The sequence below is a fragment of the Nothobranchius furzeri genome, chromosome 17 (genome assembly GCF_043380555.1).
Source record: "Nothobranchius furzeri strain GRZ-AD chromosome 17, NfurGRZ-RIMD1, whole genome shotgun sequence".
Classification (NCBI taxonomy): domain Eukaryota; kingdom Metazoa; phylum Chordata; class Actinopteri; order Cyprinodontiformes; family Nothobranchiidae; genus Nothobranchius; species Nothobranchius furzeri.
In genome coordinates this window covers 56519180-56539436 of record NC_091757.1, presented here as the reverse complement: position 1 = coordinate 56539436, position 20257 = coordinate 56519180, and the positions used below count along the sequence as shown (strand labels likewise).

Genomic DNA, 20257 nt, shown 5'->3' with positions numbered 1-20257 from the left:
ATCACATCTTTGCTCAGGCTCAGCTTGTCGAAAGTATTTTCTCTGCATTAGCTCTCCAACAGTCAAGGAAATGATTAAAAAGCTAAATAAAAGTTACAGTTTAACAGAGCATAACATGTAAACACAACCAGCTGTGATTAAACTTGCTGCTTTTACCTTCAGCCCAGCGCCACGTCCATCAAAGTGGAATCTTGTCCAAGGAAGATGACTCGCAACGTATTCACATTGTAACGCTGAACGGGGAACATTTGTCTCCAACAAGAAGATGCTTTCTCTGTCTGCAGAAAATCCCATCGTCCTCATGGTTAGAAGAGCTGGAGATGATAAAAAGATGTTATTCCAGTTTGCAGTGTCTCCACGGTGACACTTCTGACGGTGACCAGATGTCCCAGATGGCGGGCTGACCTCTGTCCTGTCAGCGGATCTGAAAGCAGAGGCTGAAACCCAGACGCAGCATGCCAATCCTCCAGGGACGCAGCCAAGGAAACATGCAGAGCAGTTTGCTGTTGTTGTCTATAAGCTTCATAACACAATCTTGTAGGTGTTTTAAACAGCAGGGTACTGCTTGTAAAGCTAAACGGTCAAAACTTACAGAAGTATTTTCTGTTATTTAGTCTGTCACAAGAAAAAAAAGGGCATTCATTCGTCCAACTCATATTTTCACCATGTCATTCATACATCTGTAAAATTCAGTCCCAAACTAAATATTTAGCTCTGATGAATATGTCGTCGTCTTCCTCCGCTTATCCGGGTCCGGGTCGCGGGGGCAGCATCCCAACTAGGGAGCTCCAGACCGTCCTCTCCCCGGCCACCTCCACCAGCTCCTCCGGCAGGACCCCAAGGCGTTCCCGGACCAGATTGGAGATGTAACCTCTCCAACGTGTCCTGGGTCGACCCGGGGGCCTCCTGCCGACAGGACATGCCCGAAACACCTCCCCAGGGAGGCGTCCAGGAGCCATCCTGACCAGATGCCCAAACCACCTCAACTGGCTCCTTTCGATCCGGAGGAGCAGCGGTTCTACTCCAAGTCCCTCCCGAATGTCCGAGCTCCTCACCCTATCTCTAAGGCTGAGCCCGGCCACCCTACGGAGGAAACTCATTTCGGCCGCTTGTATCCGCGATCTTGTTCTTTCGGTCATTACCCAAAGCTCATGACCATAGGTGAGGATTGGGACGTACATCGACCGGTAAATCGAGAGCCTGGCTTTCTGGCTCAGCTCCCTCTTCCCCACGACAGATCGGCTCAGCGTCCGCATCACTGCAGACGCCGAACCAATCCGCCTGTCGATCTCACGATCCCTCCTACCCTCACTCGTGAACAAGACCCCGAGATACTTAAACTCCTCCACTTGAGGTAGGACCTCTCCCCCGACTCGGAGTTGGCAAGCCACCCTTTTCCGGTCGAGAACCATGGTCTCAGATTTGGAGGTGCTGATCCTCATCCCAGCTGCTTCACACTCGGCCGCGAACCTACCCAGCAAGAGCTGAAGGTCAGAGCTGGATGAAGCTAGGAGGACCACATCATCCGCAAAAAGCAGAGACGAGATTCTCCTGCCACCAAACTCGACACACTCCACACCACGGCTGCGCCTAGAAATTCTGTCCATAAAGGTAATGAACAGAACCGGTGACAAAGGGCAGCCCTGGCGGAGTCCAACCCTCACCGGGAACAGGTCCCACTTACTATCGGCTATGCGGACCAAACTCACGCTCCTCTGGTAAACAGACTGAATCGCCCATAACAAAAGGCCACCCACCCCATACTCCTGGAGCGTCCCCCACTGATGAATGTTTAGTTCCAAACTAAATATTAATTTCCAATCAAAAATTTAATTTGCAGCTAAAAATTTTTTATTTGCTAAATAAATATTCAAGATCTGAATATTTTCTTTCAAAACTAAATATTTAATACGCATCTGAATGTTATTTTTGAAACTAAATAGTTAGACTCAAGCTGAATATTTAGTTGGAACCGCTGACATGTAAACGTCTGAATGACCTGATAATAATTAAATCTTTGTCCTGTGACAGACTATAAACACAGTGACTTGGGGACTAGGAGTTTGTCCCGTAATCATTCAGTTACCGGTTCGAACCCAGGCTCTGTCCATATCAGTCACAGTGTCCTTGGGCAAGACCCAGGGCAGCTGTGGCTACATTTGAGCTTATCACCACAAGTTATGATAATGAAAAAAGTAGCTGTAAATGTTTGAATTTTTCATTCTACAAAAGGCACCCCGTATTAAGATGGCTGATAGGAATGTTTACTTTTCCTCTTTTGTTCCCATTCCTGAAAGTTAAGATCCGGATTTAATTTTTAAGGCATAAACCAAATTACATTTTTAAAAAAGGAGTAAATACTGAGCTTGTAATAGTCAGTCTTATGTTTGGAGTTTAATAACATGTTTTAAACGCTGTGCTAGAATAAAATAAAAGGGGATCCTTATTTGAGGCTGTTATGGCAAAGAAAAGCGCCATTTAAAAAGAAAGAAAGTAAAACTGGTAACTGGTATCAGGTGTGGCCTTCTAGAAGAACTTGATAAGATGTTTGACGGAACAAACGTCAGCCAACGTCGGACAAAAACGATGATTGTTGACCTGGAGACACGTTTTTCTTATCTGAACCTAACTTCAAAAGACGATGGTGTCAGCATGTCGTAGTGATGTCATCACAAAGAACAGAGCAGATCAGATATCCGAAGCCGAAGTCTTATCTGTGGGAGATAACAAATGTTGCTGGTTTGTTCTGTAACTCTGCCGCTCCACTTGCACAAACGGCTGCTTCACAACCAGTTAGAGAAGAAATGACAAAAATAATATTTTATAACTAATTTATTTGTCTGGAAAACAACAACACAGGACCAGCCGACATCTTTCAGTGGAGGACTTTAATTTGCGTGTCTTCTACAATAAAAATCTTCGTGATGCATCATCAGGGTATATACAGCAATCCTTAAGTAAAATTTACTACTTTTTAATACTTTTTTTTACTACCTTCAGAATTTTTTTAAAACCATCACAACACTTAATTGCAAGTGTTAATCAGCGACCTATTTACACGTATTTTAACATATATAACATACAAAAAGAATAAACTTAGAGACTCACTGATGTTGACAACGTATTGCACATATTTATTTTACTTAGAAAATAAGCCAGGCACTTCTGTTCAGCAGTTCAGACAGTTGACCACGGGGCCTGAAATGATGCAGAACGACCACTGAATATGACGTCATCATAATGTGACCGGATATGCTAAAGTAGGGCTGCTCAATTATGGCTAAAACAATAATCACGATTATTGTGACTGAAATTGAGATCTCGATTATTTAAGACGATTTTTCAATTTATGTAGATTTTTTTTATTTGTTTTTATTCAGTCATAAAACTGCTCAGGGCACAATCAGGACAAAAATAAATAAGAAACAAGATGATCACTAAAATAACTCCTGATTCCAGTATAAAAAGACCAATATACTTATAGCTCATAGTGTATGACCCAAGGGCTATAGACCTTGGTTTAACTCATTTAAGTCTAACCAGTACAGACCCAAATACCAATATCTTGCAAATACTGACAGCAAGAATTATACAGCGGCATTTATAACAAATACATGCAAATAAATTGATGTTCACAAAATGTTGCATAGCATTTATTGAGTCATGTCAAGGTGCTGTAGGAGAGTGCACTAGCACCGTGTCCTCAGAGAGATTAGTTATTATTTATCAGCGTGAAGAACTTATTTCTACCTTATTTATAAACTATTTATTTACAAGTCCATCAGTTAATGTAATAATTGTCCCAACCACAGCTGCACCCCCCACCCCCAACCCGGTCTCACAGCAATCGGGGCAAGCTGCACGTGTGTTTAGCGTGCCGCACGCGCACATTTAGCCATTTTTAGCGGCTCAGGAGTCCGCAGGTGCGGTGTGTGTGTCACTCACTCTGGTTACTCCAACAAGGAGCCGGCTCCGAGAGCTGTTTCTTTAGCGACTGACACGTCACTACATCATTCCCTTTCCTAATGTCCTGAAGAACGGTCCGGAGTGCAGGCGGAGTGTTTAGCTAACCTGCAGCAGGAAATGTCGACGACAGTTATCCAGAAAGTAGCTAAGAGCTACCAGAGATGTTTCTGAGGTGTTCGCTAGGTACTTTTAAGATTTAAAAAGTCAAGAAGGGGTCTGAAAAGCTGCTAGAAATAGCATCAAAGTCGCTAAGTTGGCAACGGAGCGCTTCATTTGTAACTCAGGGCAGCTCAAGTGGGAGGAGTAAATAATCGGCTTGTTTTATTTTTATAATCGTTCAAAACATTTCATTCGGAATATATTTCTATGTCGATGTTCAGAACATGACATCTGATAGTCTGAAAAAAATAATACCTAACTTGGAAAAATTAATACCTCTGAGACCAAATTTAACACTTTTAATGGCCTTAAATTTGACTATTTTTATTTATCACTTTTTAATACTTTTTAAAACCCCGCGGACACCCTGATCATGGAAACATCAGAACTGTCCGTACTTTGTGTATCAAAGGAACCGGTGGAAAATCTGGTGCAGAGCCCTTCGGCTGACTCGGAACCAAATCCTAAAATTTGTTTAGCAAATTCAGATAAACGTGTAGAACGTGTCATCTAAAACCAGCTCAAGCGCGTCGATGTGCAACGGTGAGTAAAGCAAGAGTTTCACTCCTCGTCAAAGCGGGTGTTCCCTGATTCTGGTGCTGCTGTGTCCAGGAGCCTCGTGGATGAGGAAGTCAGATTATGTAAACAAACAAACAAACAAACAAAAAACTTGCTGTAACAAATACACCTTTTAAAAATAAAGTTAAATACAGTTTTTTTTAAGTATTTAGTAACAAAAAGGCACAGAAAGATGAGGGTGATAGTGGCTGCTCAGTGGGGAGTCCGTAAACACGATGCTCTGTTTGTTTGAGAATTCCTCCAGGTGTGTGTGTGTGTGTGTGTGTGTGTGTGTGTGTGTGTGTGGTGGGGGGGGTCTCGGTCTCCTGAAGGCATTGCATTGGCCACAAGAACGTCTCTGCTCCCAGAATAGTAGTCGATTCATCAATCACTCAAGACCAGTGTTCATAAGGCTAAAAACGCTGGCAGACTCTCTCTCTCTCTCTCTCTCTCTCTCTCTCTCTCTCTCTCTCTCTCTCTCTCTCTCTCTCTCTCTCTCTCTCTCTCTCTCTCTCTCTCTCTCTCTCTCTCTCTCTCTCTCTCTCGCTCTCGCTCTCGCTCTCTCTCTCTCTGCAGTTCATAGAGTTGATTCACTTCATCTGATTCTCATTTTGATACCTGAACACATCTGTGTGTTAAAGCTAGCGATGCGTACACATCCTCCCTTAAACACGAGCACACCCCAGAGCGTGGCCACCAGAAGTGGCAGCCTGGGTGAGAAAGAACAAATACAAACACTTTACTCAGTGACTCGAGCTCACTCTCGCCCAGCAGCATCCAGCAGGCGCTTCTCGCCAAAGTCCCCAAGGCTGCTCATCACGGGCAGAGCGCGGACGTTCGTCATCAGACCGACGGGCTCCGTCACGAAGCCGTCTGTTACACGTTGTCGTACTTCTTCAGAGCCTCCTCTAGCTTGCCCGTGACTTTCTGGAAGAAAGCAATCTGCTGCTGGAGATAGTGCTGCATCTGGGCCCTGAAGTCTCGCACGCGGATCTGGTGGAAGTGTTGGATCTCAGCCAGCGTGGCGCAGGAGATGATGTTGCAGCGTTCGTGGATGCCTTCCGCCTGCGTCCGGTCCATCTTGCCTTCCTCCACGTGCTTTTGGCTCTCCTTCACCTTCGTCAGGGCTCCTGGTCGGACACCACAAAAAGCACAAATTTCAGATTTTTATTCTCCCCTTATTTTTCAAACACGCCCAGAAAGTAAACAAAACAAATCACCTAAAAATAGATTTTAAGAACATCTTAAACCAAATGTGACCTGAAGGTGATTATTTTGTGTTTGAGGCTTCCTGAGAACCTGAGGGAACTCCTAACACTTCTATAACAGGAAGTCACTCAAAAACCTCCACCCATTTAATGTGTGGCATGATTTGCATAATAAATGAGTTTTTGAATGTAATGATAAAGCACTGAATAATTCGTTTCTTTTAGGGCTGCGCGATATTAGGAAAACCTGCGATAAGCGATAACAGTGATTAATATTGCGATGATGATATTACTTGCGATAAATAAAAACTTCACTTAAAATATGACAAAAAAAATCATAAAAATGAGAAAAGCAAAAGATGTGAGAAAAGGGAAAAAGAAAATGAACAAGAAAAGGCGGGAAAAGCAGAATCAGCAGAAAGAGCTGAACAAAGCTAACTCAGGTGTTTGCTAACCGTCTAAATGAAGTGTTGGGGGCGGGCATCTAACCTATGAGAACCCACCCAATTGGCCAAATGGGTGAAGATCTCCATTTGAGTTGTTAAAAAACATCATGCTTCCGTTTGACTGACAGAACGCATCATGTGTAGCAAACATCTGAGCTGACCATTCATTACAATATTTATCCGTTCTTTGCGATATGCGTATTGCGCGTGCTGATACCGCGATAACGGTATATTTGCGATATATTGTGCAGCCCTAGTTTCTTTCCTCTCGTCAGACTTAGCTGACAGCTGCACGTGCGTGAAAACATCGAGCTGCAGCATTTAAGAGAACTTTACTTCAATATGATATAAAATGCTTTTAATGACTCGTGGCACCAAATTAGATGACATTGAAGCTTTATAATCACTAAAACACTATATTTTCATTACAATTTGAACTTTAGATCATTATAGACACAATTTCTGAGATAAAACGATGATTTATCTGCGTTCCTTTTTAAAGATATACTTTTGTTATGTCTCCCTTTAAATGCGTCATCAGAAAAACAAAAGCTGACATTTGCTGATAACAATTGGATTTTAGGAAGTCTGACAAAAAAAACTTTCTTATGATTTTCATAAATACAAAATGTTACCAAATTCAATTAACTAAGAACATTTTTTTCTACCCACGACTGAAATAAAGGATTCATTTTAAAATGATCTGCAATGTAATCAGTAATATAAAAATAGAATAGCTGTACAGATTCAACAGCGTATCTTGTACAACACATTTAAAACGACAGTTTTATCAGCCTTTTCTCAAGACGTTTCTAAATGCATCATCATATCACCGTGGTTGACTCTTGTGGTCAAGGCAGAGAAGCACAATGTTTGCAACACTCCAGTTTTACACGTACGCACACACACACACACACACACACACACACACACACACACACACACACACACACACACACACACACACACACACACACACTTCATGCAGTAACAAACGTTAGTCACGCTGCAACAGCAACAGACAGAAGGACAAAGCACAAACATCAGAAGGTGATGTTTTCTGTTTGGTTAAGGGAAGAAACATCAGCAGCAAACAGACGGTGGGTTTGGTGTTGCATGTGAAGTTGGGCAAAGGTGAGCCAAATATGAAGTCAAAGATGATGATCAAAAGTGAACACCAGCCAGCCAGCAACTTATTTAGAGGTTTTAAGCTTCTTGCAGCAAATAATGCATCAAAAACTATTTAAAATGCTTGTTTTAAGTAGCCTAGAAATCTAGATGGACAGAAACCGAAGCAAAATGATTTTGTCCTGCATGCCGGTGTAAGTACGCTCCATTTGAGCCTCAGCATGCCCGAACAGTCTTGCCAATCACTGCGCTCCATCAGTGTGGTGAGCCAATCACAGTACTCTATCGGTCTGGTGAGCCAATCACAGCACTCTATCGGTCTGGTGAGTCACCACAGTGCTCTATTGTTGGGGTGAGCCAATCACAGCACTCTATCGGTCTGGTGAGCCAATCACAGTACTCTATCCAATCACTGCGCTCCATCAGTGTGGTGAGCCAATCACAGTACTCTATCGGTCTGGTGAGCCAATCACTGCACTCTATCGGTCTGGTGAGTCACCACAGTGCTCTATTGTTGGGGTGAGCCAATCACAGCACTCTATCGGTCTGGTGAGTCATCACAGCGCTCTATTGTTGGGGTGAGCCAATCACAGCACTCTATCGGTCTGGTGAGCCAATCACAGCACTCTATCCAATCACTGCGCTCCATCAGTGTGGTGAGCCAATCACAGTACTCTATCGGTCTGGTGAGCCAATCACAGCACTCTATCCAATCACAGCACTCTATCGGTCTAGTGAGCCAATCACAGCACTCTATCGGTCTGGTGAGTCATCACAGCGCTCTATCGTTGTGGTGAGCCAATCACAGCACTCTATCGGTCTGGTGAGCCAATCACAGCACTCTATCGGTCTGGTGAGCCAATCACAGCACTCTATCGGTCTGGCGAGCCAATCACAGCACTCTATCGGTCTGGTGAGCCAATCACAGCACTCTATCGGTCTGGTGAGCCAATCACAGCACTCTATCGGTCTGGCGAGCCAATCACAGCACTCTTATCGGTCTGGTGAGCCAATCACAGCACTCTATCGGTCTGGTGAGCCAATCACAGCACTCTATCGGTCTGGTGAGCCAATCACAGCACTCTATCGGTCTGGTGAGTCACCACAGTGCTCTATTGTTGGGGTGAGCCAATCACAGCACTCTATCGGTCTAGTGAGCCAATCACAGCACTCTATCCAATCACAGCACTCTATCGGTCTGGTGAGCCAATCACAGCGCTCTTGCGGTTTGGTGGGCCAATCACAGCGCTCTATCGTTGGGGTGAGCCAATCACAGCACTCTATCGGTCTGGTGAGCCAATCACAGCACTCCATCAGTGTGGTGAGCCAATCACAGCACTCTTGCGGTTTGGTGGGCCAATCACAGCGCTCTATTGTTGGGGTGAGCCAATCACAGCACTCTATCGGTCTGGTGAGTCACCACAGTGCTCTATTGTTGGGGTGAGCCAATCACAGCACTCTATCGGTCTGGTGAGCCAATCACAGCGCTCTATTGTTGGGGTGAGCCAATCACAGCACTCTATCGGTCTGGTGAGCCAATCACAGCACTCTATCCAATCACAGCACTCTATCGGTCTGGTGAGCCAATCACAGCGCTCTTGCGGTTTGGTGGGCCAATCACAGCGCTCTATTGTTGGGGTGAGCCAATCACAGCACTCTATCGGTCTGGTGAGCCAATCACAGCACTCCATCAGTGTGGTGAGCCAATCACAGCACTCTTGCGGTTTGGTGGGCCAATCACAGCGCTCTATTGTTGGGGTGAGCCAATCACAGCACTCTATCGGTCTGGTGAGTCGATCACAGCACTCTATCCAATCACAGCACTCTAGTGGTTTGTTGGGCTTTTCTTTGAGTCAAGAGCAGACTGACTGAAGCCTTTTCTTTAGAAAATCTATGTATTATCATCTTCTTTGACAGTGTATGGCAGACTGCCCTGCTGACTGACATCTGTGGCGGTGAGTACGTCACGTGTTTGTCATTGTCCAATAGCGAGCAAAGACAGTTTGAAAGACAACCGCAGATCCCGTACATCATTTGGTGAATTTTTTACAAACTTGTTAAAACTTGAAGCTCCAGGTCCCTTTTCTTCTCTCTTGTTTTGACTGTTGCTTAGACAAAACCCGTGTTTCTCCCTTTTTTGACATTTGGCAAACCAAATTATTCAAAACTTGTTTAACCTGCCAAAATCCTGCGTAACTGTGCACAATTCTTCGTAACACATTGAAGTGTTGAAAGTGGCATAAAGTAGCTGTTCAAACTAAGAATATTAAGTACGTTAAGCATAGCCAACAGATACATATAATCCTCTGGTGTTATAGAGCTTCGGACGTGTATTCTGCACCTGTGAGGCATGAAGTCAAACTTCTTGCATCAGCCTGTCATTGGATTTTTTTTTAATGCACGCTGAGTCACCAGCAATCAGCTGAGTCTCTGGTTCTGCCTACGAGTTTCCTGAAATGTGAAACAAGACTGAACCAAGTGACCTTTAACCCTGTCAGTATCCCAGAAACCTTTTTTTTTAGCTTCCCCAAAAGAACAAGAGTCATGGGGTCCTACAACAAAATGTTGTTGAGTCTCAAAATGACCAAATACAACCTGACAGTAACAACAGGATGGCCAGTAATTGGTTTTGGATCGAACCGTACTATTGGCTAAAATTTTCAGACAAAAGTGAGAAAAGCACTTTAATTATTTGTTGTTTTTCTTTCATCTCCACTAAATAGTTATAGCTACGTATTCTGCATTAGAATGTTGTTGAGAGGCATGAAAAATGTTTTAGGCTAGCTTGTTTTACAAATCTGCCGTTGTAGCTTTAAATGATCACATTGGGCAGTTTTCTGCTTTGAGGTCCTAAAAGAACACTTTTTAACAAAGGGAACTGTTCTCTGAGCCTCTGTATAGCATGTGAAACTTTGTTGGGGCTCAAAATGGAACAATATCCCTGATAACTGGCCAAATACAACGCCATAACAAAACCCTACAATGTAGAGCGCTTTTCTTAGCACACTTGGCTGGGATATGAATATAAAATGAGCACCGTGCTAATTCGTCGGTTTATGATTCTGCCTGAAGCTAGAAACTCTATGTACAGCTGTGCTTTATGCTACCCGGATAACTCAATAGGAAAGCTATGAATCTATCTGGTATTCATTCACAGTCTGGATATTCCCAGTACATCCTGGGAAGTTATGTGGACCATTCTTCGTTTTCTTCTTGTCCAGCAAGGAAGTTAGCGGTGGCTCGAGCTAGCATTGCTCTGCTGTTAGCATTACTGCCACCAACACTTATATTAGAACAAACAGAACAATTATGCAACATTGTTCATTTGCATAGGAAAGTAGGTCGATTTTTGTCTTGGTTCATTTGACATGCAAGCTGCCGATATTCGGCAGTATACTCCGTCGTGTATCTTACAAACTTCAGAAGAAAATATGACATAAACTCAATGTCATGTAGTACAGCTGAAGTTTATTTACACACACACATATATATGTATATATAAAAACTCCCATCTCACCCTCTGCGAGTGATCTCATCCTTCCAAGCTCAGGTCCTCTACCAGAGGCCTGGTAGCTTGAGGGTTCTGCGCCAGTATCTTAGCTGTCCCTAGAGCTGCACTTTTTAAATATGTTTTATATGTTTCTTTAATATGTTGTGTATATATACAACAGTACAGGCCAAACATTTGGACACACCTTCTCATTCAATGTGTTTTCTCTACTTTCATTGACTAGACCATTTACAAAGGGGCCAAACAAGTGCTAAACACCTCTGGGAACTTCTTCAAGACTGTTGGAAAACCATTTCAGGTGACTACTTCTTAAAGCTCATTGAGAGTGATGCAAAGCAGTAATCTGAGCAAAAAGTGGCTTTTTTGAAGAAAATAGAATATAAACATGTTTTCAGTTATTTCACCTTTTTTGTTTAAGTACATAACTCCACGTGTTCATTCATAGCTTTGATGCCTTCAGTGAGAATCTCCCAATGTAAATGGTCATGAAAATAAAGACAACACATTGAATGAGACGGTATATATATATATTTATATATATATATATATGTATATACATATATATATATATATATATATATATATATATATATATATATATATATATATACATATATATATATATACATATATATGTATATATATGTATATATATATATATATATATATATGTATATGTCTGTGTGTGTGTATATATATATATATATATATATATATATTAGGGCTGCACAATATATCGTAAATATATCGTTGTCGCGACATCAGCATGCACAATATGCATATCGCAAAGAACAGATAAATATCGCAATGAATGGTCAGCTCAAATGTTTGCTACGCATGATGCATTCTGTCAAACGAAGTATCATGTTTTTTTTAACAAATCAAATAGAGCTCTTCATTCATTTGGCCAATCGGGTGGGTTGTCATAGGTCAGAGTCCCGCCCCCGAGGCGAACGGCACCTAATTTAGATGGTTAGCAAACACCTGAGTTAGCTTTGTTCTGCTCTTTTGCTGATTCTGCTTTTCCCGGGATCCACTGATCACCTTTTCTTGCTCATTTTCTTTTTCCCTTTCCTCACATTTTTAGCTTTGCTCATTGTTTCTTTGATTTTTGTTCCTGAGTTAAGTTTTTATTTATCGCAAGTAATATCGTCATCTCAATATTAATCATTGTTATCGAATATCGCAGGTTTTCCTAATGTCGTGCAGCCCTAATATATATATATATATATATATATATATATATATATATATATATATATATATATATGAATGAGAGAGAGAGAGAGAGAGAGAGAGAGAGAGGCACACTCACAAGACCTCAAATATATTGAATATGTGGTAGGTGCACTTTAGCTTTCTTGCTTTCGACCTACTCATTTAGAGTTCTCTTTACTACACATCGATGTGAAATCACTAATATGAAATATGTAAGAATGATAAATTGCTCAAATAACTGAAATGAAATCAAAACAAGGTTAAATGTGGTTTTAAAGTCTAGAACCCCTTAAAGACTGATAGAGTAAAGTCCAGTTACGGGTATACTCATCTGATGATATGTCAAGAGTTTTGCTACGGAAGACTGTCACCACAGCTTAACACACACACACACACACACACACACACACACACACACGTGTGTACTATGAAAACATTTTACGGGTGCTGCAGAGATGCAAACCTGTGACCCGTTCGCTGCGGTTCAGCACTTGTAATCGCCCCTCTACCTTACGGCCATTTCATGTTTCCATCAGTACCTATCTAGGTCACGTCACATAAGAAGGACGCTTTACTAGATGTACCAAGTAGGTGATTTCAACTTTAGTCCACGTTATTTCACGATTTCCAAGTTGGAAAGTGAAATGTGTTCTTTGGAGTAAGACTAGCACCATTTTCTACAAAAATGAAGTTAATGAAACGAGTGAAGTGTGGAGAACTTGGCCTGATGACCAAGGGTGATTAAGAATACCAGCTGGTTTAAGGCGTTAGCTTGAAGTCGATCTGCAGCTCGCTTTGTGGTTTAGATCTCTGGAATGATTTCTTATTAAATACCTGTCAAATAACCCTTTACTATACATATAAACATAGAAGTATCCCTTGTGACGGCATACTGTGTCAAATATTTTCACCCAAACCTCCAACTTCTGCTTTTTACCCTCTTTCCTTTCCTGTTTTGTAGCTACATTAGAAATACCTCGCTATTTTTATCACATCCCTTTTTAACCTTAAAGGCACAAAGCAACCGATTCCCACCCCGTAACAGTCTCGCAGACGGTGACAAATATGTTTTATATTGCAGCATTCAGCCATACATAAGTGAGAAAAGTCCTGAGTACAAACTGTTGTTTGGGTGTGTGGGAGCGTGGGAGTCCTCTCTTGTAAAGGGAGGGAGGCGTTTCAGCTCTTACGTAATCCCTGGTTACGCAACAGCTCGAGTGATCCAGTGACCGGTGGCGATTCCCACTGCATCCCTCCAGTCCCTGTTTTCTCAATAGTAGTGTATGTAAATATATGTCAACAACACATCAAACAGACCTGTGCTGTTTGTTCGGCTGACTCAGCAGGAAAAACCCAACATCCGTGTCGTTTTCTTTGACTTCCTGGTCATTCTCTAATCATTAAATGTGACGTACCTTATAAGAGCTACTGGAGCTGTACTGAATAGGTGGGCGTGACAATCGAAAGACACTAAGGTCAGAGAGAAAGTGAACGTTGAGGCTTTTATATGTGCTCTAGTAAAAGAACTGGTCCACCTTTAGACAGATAAGTTTGCTGTCATGCATTTTACTGTAAAGCTATTAAAAATATCAAACTATTTAAACTATAAAGTTGAAATAAAGATCTTTTGTTTTCTTCTTCTAACTCAACAGAAGGGTCTATAATTGATTTTTAAGCAGCTCACTAATAGCTAATGGGTCCCCATGCAGGTGATGAATCAGTTCACTAATGGTCAAAGTTCTTCCTCTGGAGAGCTTCATCAGCCGCCAGGACACATAAAACCTGCCCTGATGTTTGCCGATTAGGAAAATCAAAGACACAAAACAGCGGATCTGACAAAACCAAAGAGCATGCATGTGTGAGCTTTACTTTGATCGATGCTTTATTGTTCTGATAGATGCACCCGGACATCTTTATTGCAAAAAGAAGCATCCTTTCTGTCCCGGTGGGCAGCGTGCAGCCACCTCAGCCGGGAAATGCGCTCCTTGGTTTATGACAACAAAGGATGTGGCCTAGCCTCTGGTTGGGTGCACATATAGCAACAAACCTCACTGGTGTGAGACACTTTAGCTGACACTTCCTTTACATTTAAATGGGCCACAGATGGGACCATGCTACAAGCTGCAACTTATGACAAACTGTGGCGCTAAGAGACCAGAAGGTACCAGTCTGCCTTCATTAACTGTTCAGTGGTGGACAGGCAGTGCAGCTTGCACACAACTTACCCGGTTCTGGTTGTTTGAAACTGAAGTTTTCTGTAAAAGGTTACAGGACATGTTTATGTTTATGTTTATTTATTTAGCGACGCTTTTATCCAAAGCAACTTACAATCTATAACCTATAGGGCATGTTGTGATCTGTGGGGGAAACCGGAGAACCCGGAGGAAACCCACGCATGCATGGGGAGAACACGCAACTCCACGCAGAAAGGCCGCAGCCGAGTTTCGAACCTGCAACCTTCGTGCTGCGAGGCAACGGTGCTAACCACTGCGCCACCATGCAGCCCCATGGTGTATATGTGTCCCCATGTGTCTCCACCAATGCTCTTAAGGAGTGAATTTGGCTTTTCCTATAAATAGAAGGGAATTAGGAATGTTTCATCACTTGTCTGATGATTTAAAGAGAAGGAATGTTAAAATGTTTAAAAAAGGAAAAGGAGAGGGATAACAAACAAGATGTGCTCCAGCTGGCTCACCTTTCATCTCCTGTATGCCCCGTCTTTTCCTGTGTGTTTTGACTCCCTGCCCCCAACACGTTGCCTGAAGTAAGGTCTTCCGAATGTCACATTAGTGGAATGAAACTGTGCTTATCACCAGACTGCGTGAATGGTTGTCACCTTATTTGGGTTGCATGTTTGGCCTACGTGGCAAACTTGATTGGAGCTGACGGGGAAGTTTGTGTCCCACTGCAGCCTAAACACAGCCCTGTTCTGTTCCCCCCCCCACCCCCCCCCCACCACCTATTGTGGCTTGAATAGAGCCAGTGTTTGTAGGGACCAAACAAGACATTCTCAGGCTCGGTGGTCCACAGAAAACTTATGAAACAGAAACTGCTTCTGATCATTTCTACTTTTGACCTGAAGAGTAGCAGATATGTGACGTGTTGTATGGCACGTGTCACCTTCAGTTCTCACACTAGAACGGTAGCACATATTAGTCAATATTCATGTTCAAAAAGCCGTCCTTCGGGTTTAACTGGACATAAAAAGGAGTGGTTGGATGCAAGTTGCATATTGTTGTTGTTTACATGGATGATAGAACAGATAAAATCCAAACTATATTCTCACATCTTAGGCATGAAAAACATTTAGACTTGATTTCTGGTGGAAATTGTGTAGTAAAGGATGTGAATGCCATTCATTAGTTTATTATGAATATGCCGTAACCCTGGAAAGACCATACATGGCATTAAATCATAATGGTGTGCCACCAGGCATACTCTTGGTTACTCTACAATTGAATATGCACATGCCCACCTATTAACTTTTGTTTTTACAGTAATAACATAGTCAGACATTATGAGGATCAACTAAGAACTAGGAAGGCTTTGGAGCGAATATAAATAGAAATGTCCAGGAAAATAAAGTCTAATGAAAAAAAATGTTTTTCTCAATTCTTCCTTGAAGTTCAGAAACCTGGTTAATGGATAAGAAGGCAGGTGGACGTATTTATCTTTGTGTTAATAATTGAATGGATTAATGAAATGTAGCATTTCTTTGTGTTTTTGTTTATTCAAATTTCAGTGTTCAATCTTCCATAAAGTTGAGATGAACATTAACTTTTATGGTAAAAGTTTGACAATATTACCAAAAAGTTGCCGTTATTCAATGTGCATACACTTTGATGACCAAAATGTTGCCATTTCTTCTTTTAATAAATGAAGCAACCTTAGAAAATTTTAGTGGAAATTTCCCATTAGCGTGTTTCACAAAACCGTACTCTTAGTAATGTTAGTAATGTTTTGTTAGGATAAATGAAAAATCTAAAAGACCAAAAACAAAAACCGATGATCCGTTGTATTTTGTAGACGTGTTCTCATGGAAAAGTAAACAGAGACAAGCGACTGCTTCCCTCTTTATTCAGCAGGTTGGTAACATAATGGCAGCAGCATGCCAACCTAGTACAAACACAACTGTTTGTTTTGGACACAACCTTAGTTATTTCACTGCTGTTTTAACACCACCACCGCCTCTTTAACGACACACGCATATTAAACGATGGAAACTCTAGATGTTTGTATTTGCGTACGAAAAACCTGAGTAGGTCACTGTGCTTTTTAGACATCTGGGATTTAAACTTAGACGTTCTGCTATTTTTTATACATGGGAAGTCAATGAGCTATTTAAAGTGATGGTGTGTATTTTCCCTGGGATGGGGGGGGGAAGGGGGGGGGCAGTACATGTGTAAATCATTGCAAGCAAGCAGGATTTTTGTGTTTGAATTAGGGCTGAACGATTAATTGCATATGCAATTAAATTGCGATGTGACAAAAGGAGATTTTCTAATCGCAAAGGTTGCAATTTGACTGGCAGTGAGTGGTTAGCACAATGCTAATATACATTGAAAAACCCATAGGGATACTAATGCTAATATCGCCGATTACATTCTTACTAATTACGAATTAGGAACGTGCCAAATTATTACATTTGGAGTCTAATAAAAAGTAAAAACTGTTATAAATCAAATAAGTACAGACAGATATTTTAGTAAAGCTAGGAAACTGTAAGAGACTTCACTGGCTAGCAGCTTTGAACGAAATTGAACTACGGAAGCTCTGCATGGACAAAACGTCAAAAACTCTAAAATCAAAATACTTCAATAAATGGGACACACTTCCTGCAAATCAATTTTCACAATTGATGCTAATACCTATAGTCCTTCAATGGATGTGCTCCTGGCTGCAAAGCATTGCACCTTGAAATACAAAATTTTGTTTTTACTAGTGAGTATTTATGTAGACAAATAAACTTGTTGATATGATATGTAGATAAATATGTAGATACATAAACTTGTTTATATTCAGTACAAGTTACACATTTTTATTTTTATGCTTCCGCTAGTTGAAAAACGAGAAAAGTCCCTTGAGAAAATAATCGTGAACTAAATCGCAATTGCAATATTGAAGACAAAAAATCGCAATTAGATTATTTTCCAAAATCGTTCAGCCCTAGTTTGAATAAGACCTTACCAACGGATGGCCATTAGGGTCAAAAATCCCTGGGAGAGCTATTTTCGAATGAGTACTTCGTCAGATCGTTCAACCTCTGGCAAAGTGGCAAGCACATGAGTGATGAGGTAAAAGTGTAAAACATTTATGAATGGCGAAAGTTTCGTAACCGCCTGTTACAAATCTGTAAATATGTTTTGTCCTCACGAGCTCCCGTAGAAGGGAACACTGCATGTAATAAGCCCAGAGACTTGACCCACTCCCGTGTATTTTAGACCTGATTTTTATAGTTTTACGCTACGAAGCCACCAATGTTTTCAACAACTGGTTATCATTTCATTTGTTTTCAACAACATTTTGATAGATTTTCCCAGAGATTAATGGTAAAAACTACACATTGTCACTTTATTGCAGAATCAGGGGCAGTTATATAGGGGGGCAACTGCCCCCACTGTTGTCTTGCCCCCCCCCCCCCCCCCCCCCAACTGCCCCTCTACTTTAAGCTTCTTAAAATATGCTTACGCTTACTTTGCCTCTGTACTTTTATTAATTTTTCTGAAGGAAATGTTGTTTTTCTCATCTACACCTCCATAATTCTCAGTTTTCGTAGAGGGAAATAATGACACAATAAAAAGTTTTAGTCTGTTTGTGGATATTTACGTTCTTCAATGAGGTCGAGCATTGCCACTCTGCCCAGACATGTTCAGAATTATCTTAAAATATTCATGAATGATGGTTTTATTATTTAAAAAAAGCAACAAAAGAAAGCCAAGTCATCTGATTGACCACCTGTTATAAAACACATCACTTCTCAGCGTTGCTTTACCTTTTTGGACATGGATGATGTCTGGGAAGTTTGCCAGATGCCCTTGATAAAGAGCTAGAAGATCCATAACTGGGTCAAGATCCTTGCTGGGCTGCTCAGAGAAATACTCTCCAATTGACTCGTATGCATCTCCGGTGAAGGAGATGGCCAGGTTCAGTCCCGAGGAGTACACCTGCTGGTCCATCTCAAAGGCTTGGCTCAGGGCCTTAAAGGACATTCCCACTTTTTGATACTCCTTCTTAAAGCCACTGATCTGTTTGCGAGCAAACTCATTCACAGTGGCATTGAGCTGTAAGCTGCTGTCATCCATTCTTTTTGTGAACGTCTTGAATCCGTCTATTTTGCTCTCGACGTCCTGGAAGTCGAGCGGAGCTGGTGGAGTGCTGATGGTGAGGAAAAAGTTGGCTCCGACCATCTCGTCCTTCTCCGCCTTCCTTTTTCCCTTCTTCCAGGCCTTCTCGTCTGTGCTGTTGGACATGAGGAAGTGCTGGAAAACATCACACCTAGCCAGCACAGGGTGGCTGGTCATGTGGTTCATCCACCATATGAGGCCTTTCCTCCTCTTGGAGATGAAGTCTTCCTCAAAGCGCCCTGTGGCCTGCTTCTCTGGCAAGTGTGGCACTGAGATGACGGGAAACTTCTCCGCTAGGCGAGCGTACAGCCAGTCAAAGTGTTTATACCTCCTGTTCACTTGGATGTGTGTGTGTGTGGGCGTCAGCTTATAGGAAATGTAGCTTTTCATGCCCTTGAACTTGGTCTGTTTGGTGGGGTCATCGATCGTACAGGTGAACGGGTAAGGGTTCTCCTGCCACTCTGGACCATACTCACCCATCACCACACAGATCTTATCCCCGTCCTTCACAAACCCCGACGCCTCCCCGAGCACAAACGCCTCTCCTCCGGACTTTACGAAGGTGGAGAACCTGTTTAGGTTCCTGCCGACTGTAGCAGAGCTCCTTGTCTGTTGCTGTGCATTAGCTCTTGATGAGGATGTCGACACTCTGTAGGTGGAGGGACCATTGCCTTCATGGTCAGTGTACCTTCCTGCAACAGTCCCTGGCTCATCCGCCACAGTGGAGCTGTCATCCCAGTCATCATCCCAGTCATCATCACTGCCCTGACTGGGCTGCTGGTGCTGGGGAACGGTAAAAGTACCAAAACTCGGAGCAGATGGTTTAGAAAAGTTTTCAGTTTTGCTCTCAAAGCCTCCAGCCGGGATGTTAGAGTACCGGGGCTCTCCAGATGTGCTGCAGCTGTTAACCGAAGAGGAAGCAGCGTCGTTTCTCAGGATTTCCACATACGAAGCGGGGAACAGTCCTCTCTGCCCTCGGCTGTTCGTCCCCTCGAGCCAGCCGTCGATGTCCTGCTCGCTGTACAAGGTTAGGACTTCGTTCTCCTTCACCGACAGCTCCCCCGGGTTTTCAGAGCTGAAGTCGTAAAGCGCCCTGGCTCTGAGCGCCATGATTCCCAACAGCTGGAAGACAAACCAGGACAGAGGTCTCGGTCACGGCTGACTGGGCGGACCAGGACGGGCTCACGGCTGGTCGGTCCACTCAGAATAATAAATAAACACCCCTCAAACTCGGCGGAGAAACTTCTGAAGGCGTTGCAGGACTCCGGCTATTGTCCCTTTCTGTTTAGGTAAAGCTGGCCGGAGGCTGCCGTGATTTAAATCCAGAGGTTGCAGCGCGTGGACATGAGCTGAGAAGGTTTTCTGCCACACCGCTGACCTGAGCTCGTCTCCTGCCGCCCTCCGTTCCCTCCGCTCGGACTCTTCTGCCTTCGGAGCTGCGCAGCTACAGCACGTCGGCCAGGCTGGCTAATAGAAGGCGGAGCGACAGATGTGCGCCAATGATGCACCCAGACCGCACCAATCAAATGCCGCTGCTACCAATGTAATTACAACACAATTAAAATTCGTTTATCAAAAATTCCCTTTACAAACTGCAAAAATAGTGACTTTTACGCAATTAAAGTCATAATTTACACAACATGCTCTGGTTTAAGGAGTTAAAAATAAACTATTTGCAAATATCGTCGCATGAACTGTTAAAGTCTGCTTATATATTAA

General features: G+C 42.6%; 1 protein-coding gene across 1 annotated transcript; it reads right to left on the bottom strand.

The window, feature by feature from the left end:
* Positions 1-3108: 3108 nt before the first annotated feature.
* Positions 3109-19989, bottom strand: snx18a (sorting nexin 18a). Its single transcript, XM_015973176.3, has 2 exons — positions 18187-19989; positions 3109-5813 (listed from the first exon to the last, which is right to left on the bottom strand). The coding sequence occupies exons 1-2, from the start codon at positions 19646-19648 to the stop codon at positions 5560-5562; spliced, it is 1716 nt and encodes a 571-aa protein (XP_015828662.1). The 5' UTR covers positions 19649-19989; the 3' UTR covers positions 3109-5559.
* Between the last annotated feature and the right edge of the window lie 268 nt (positions 19990-20257).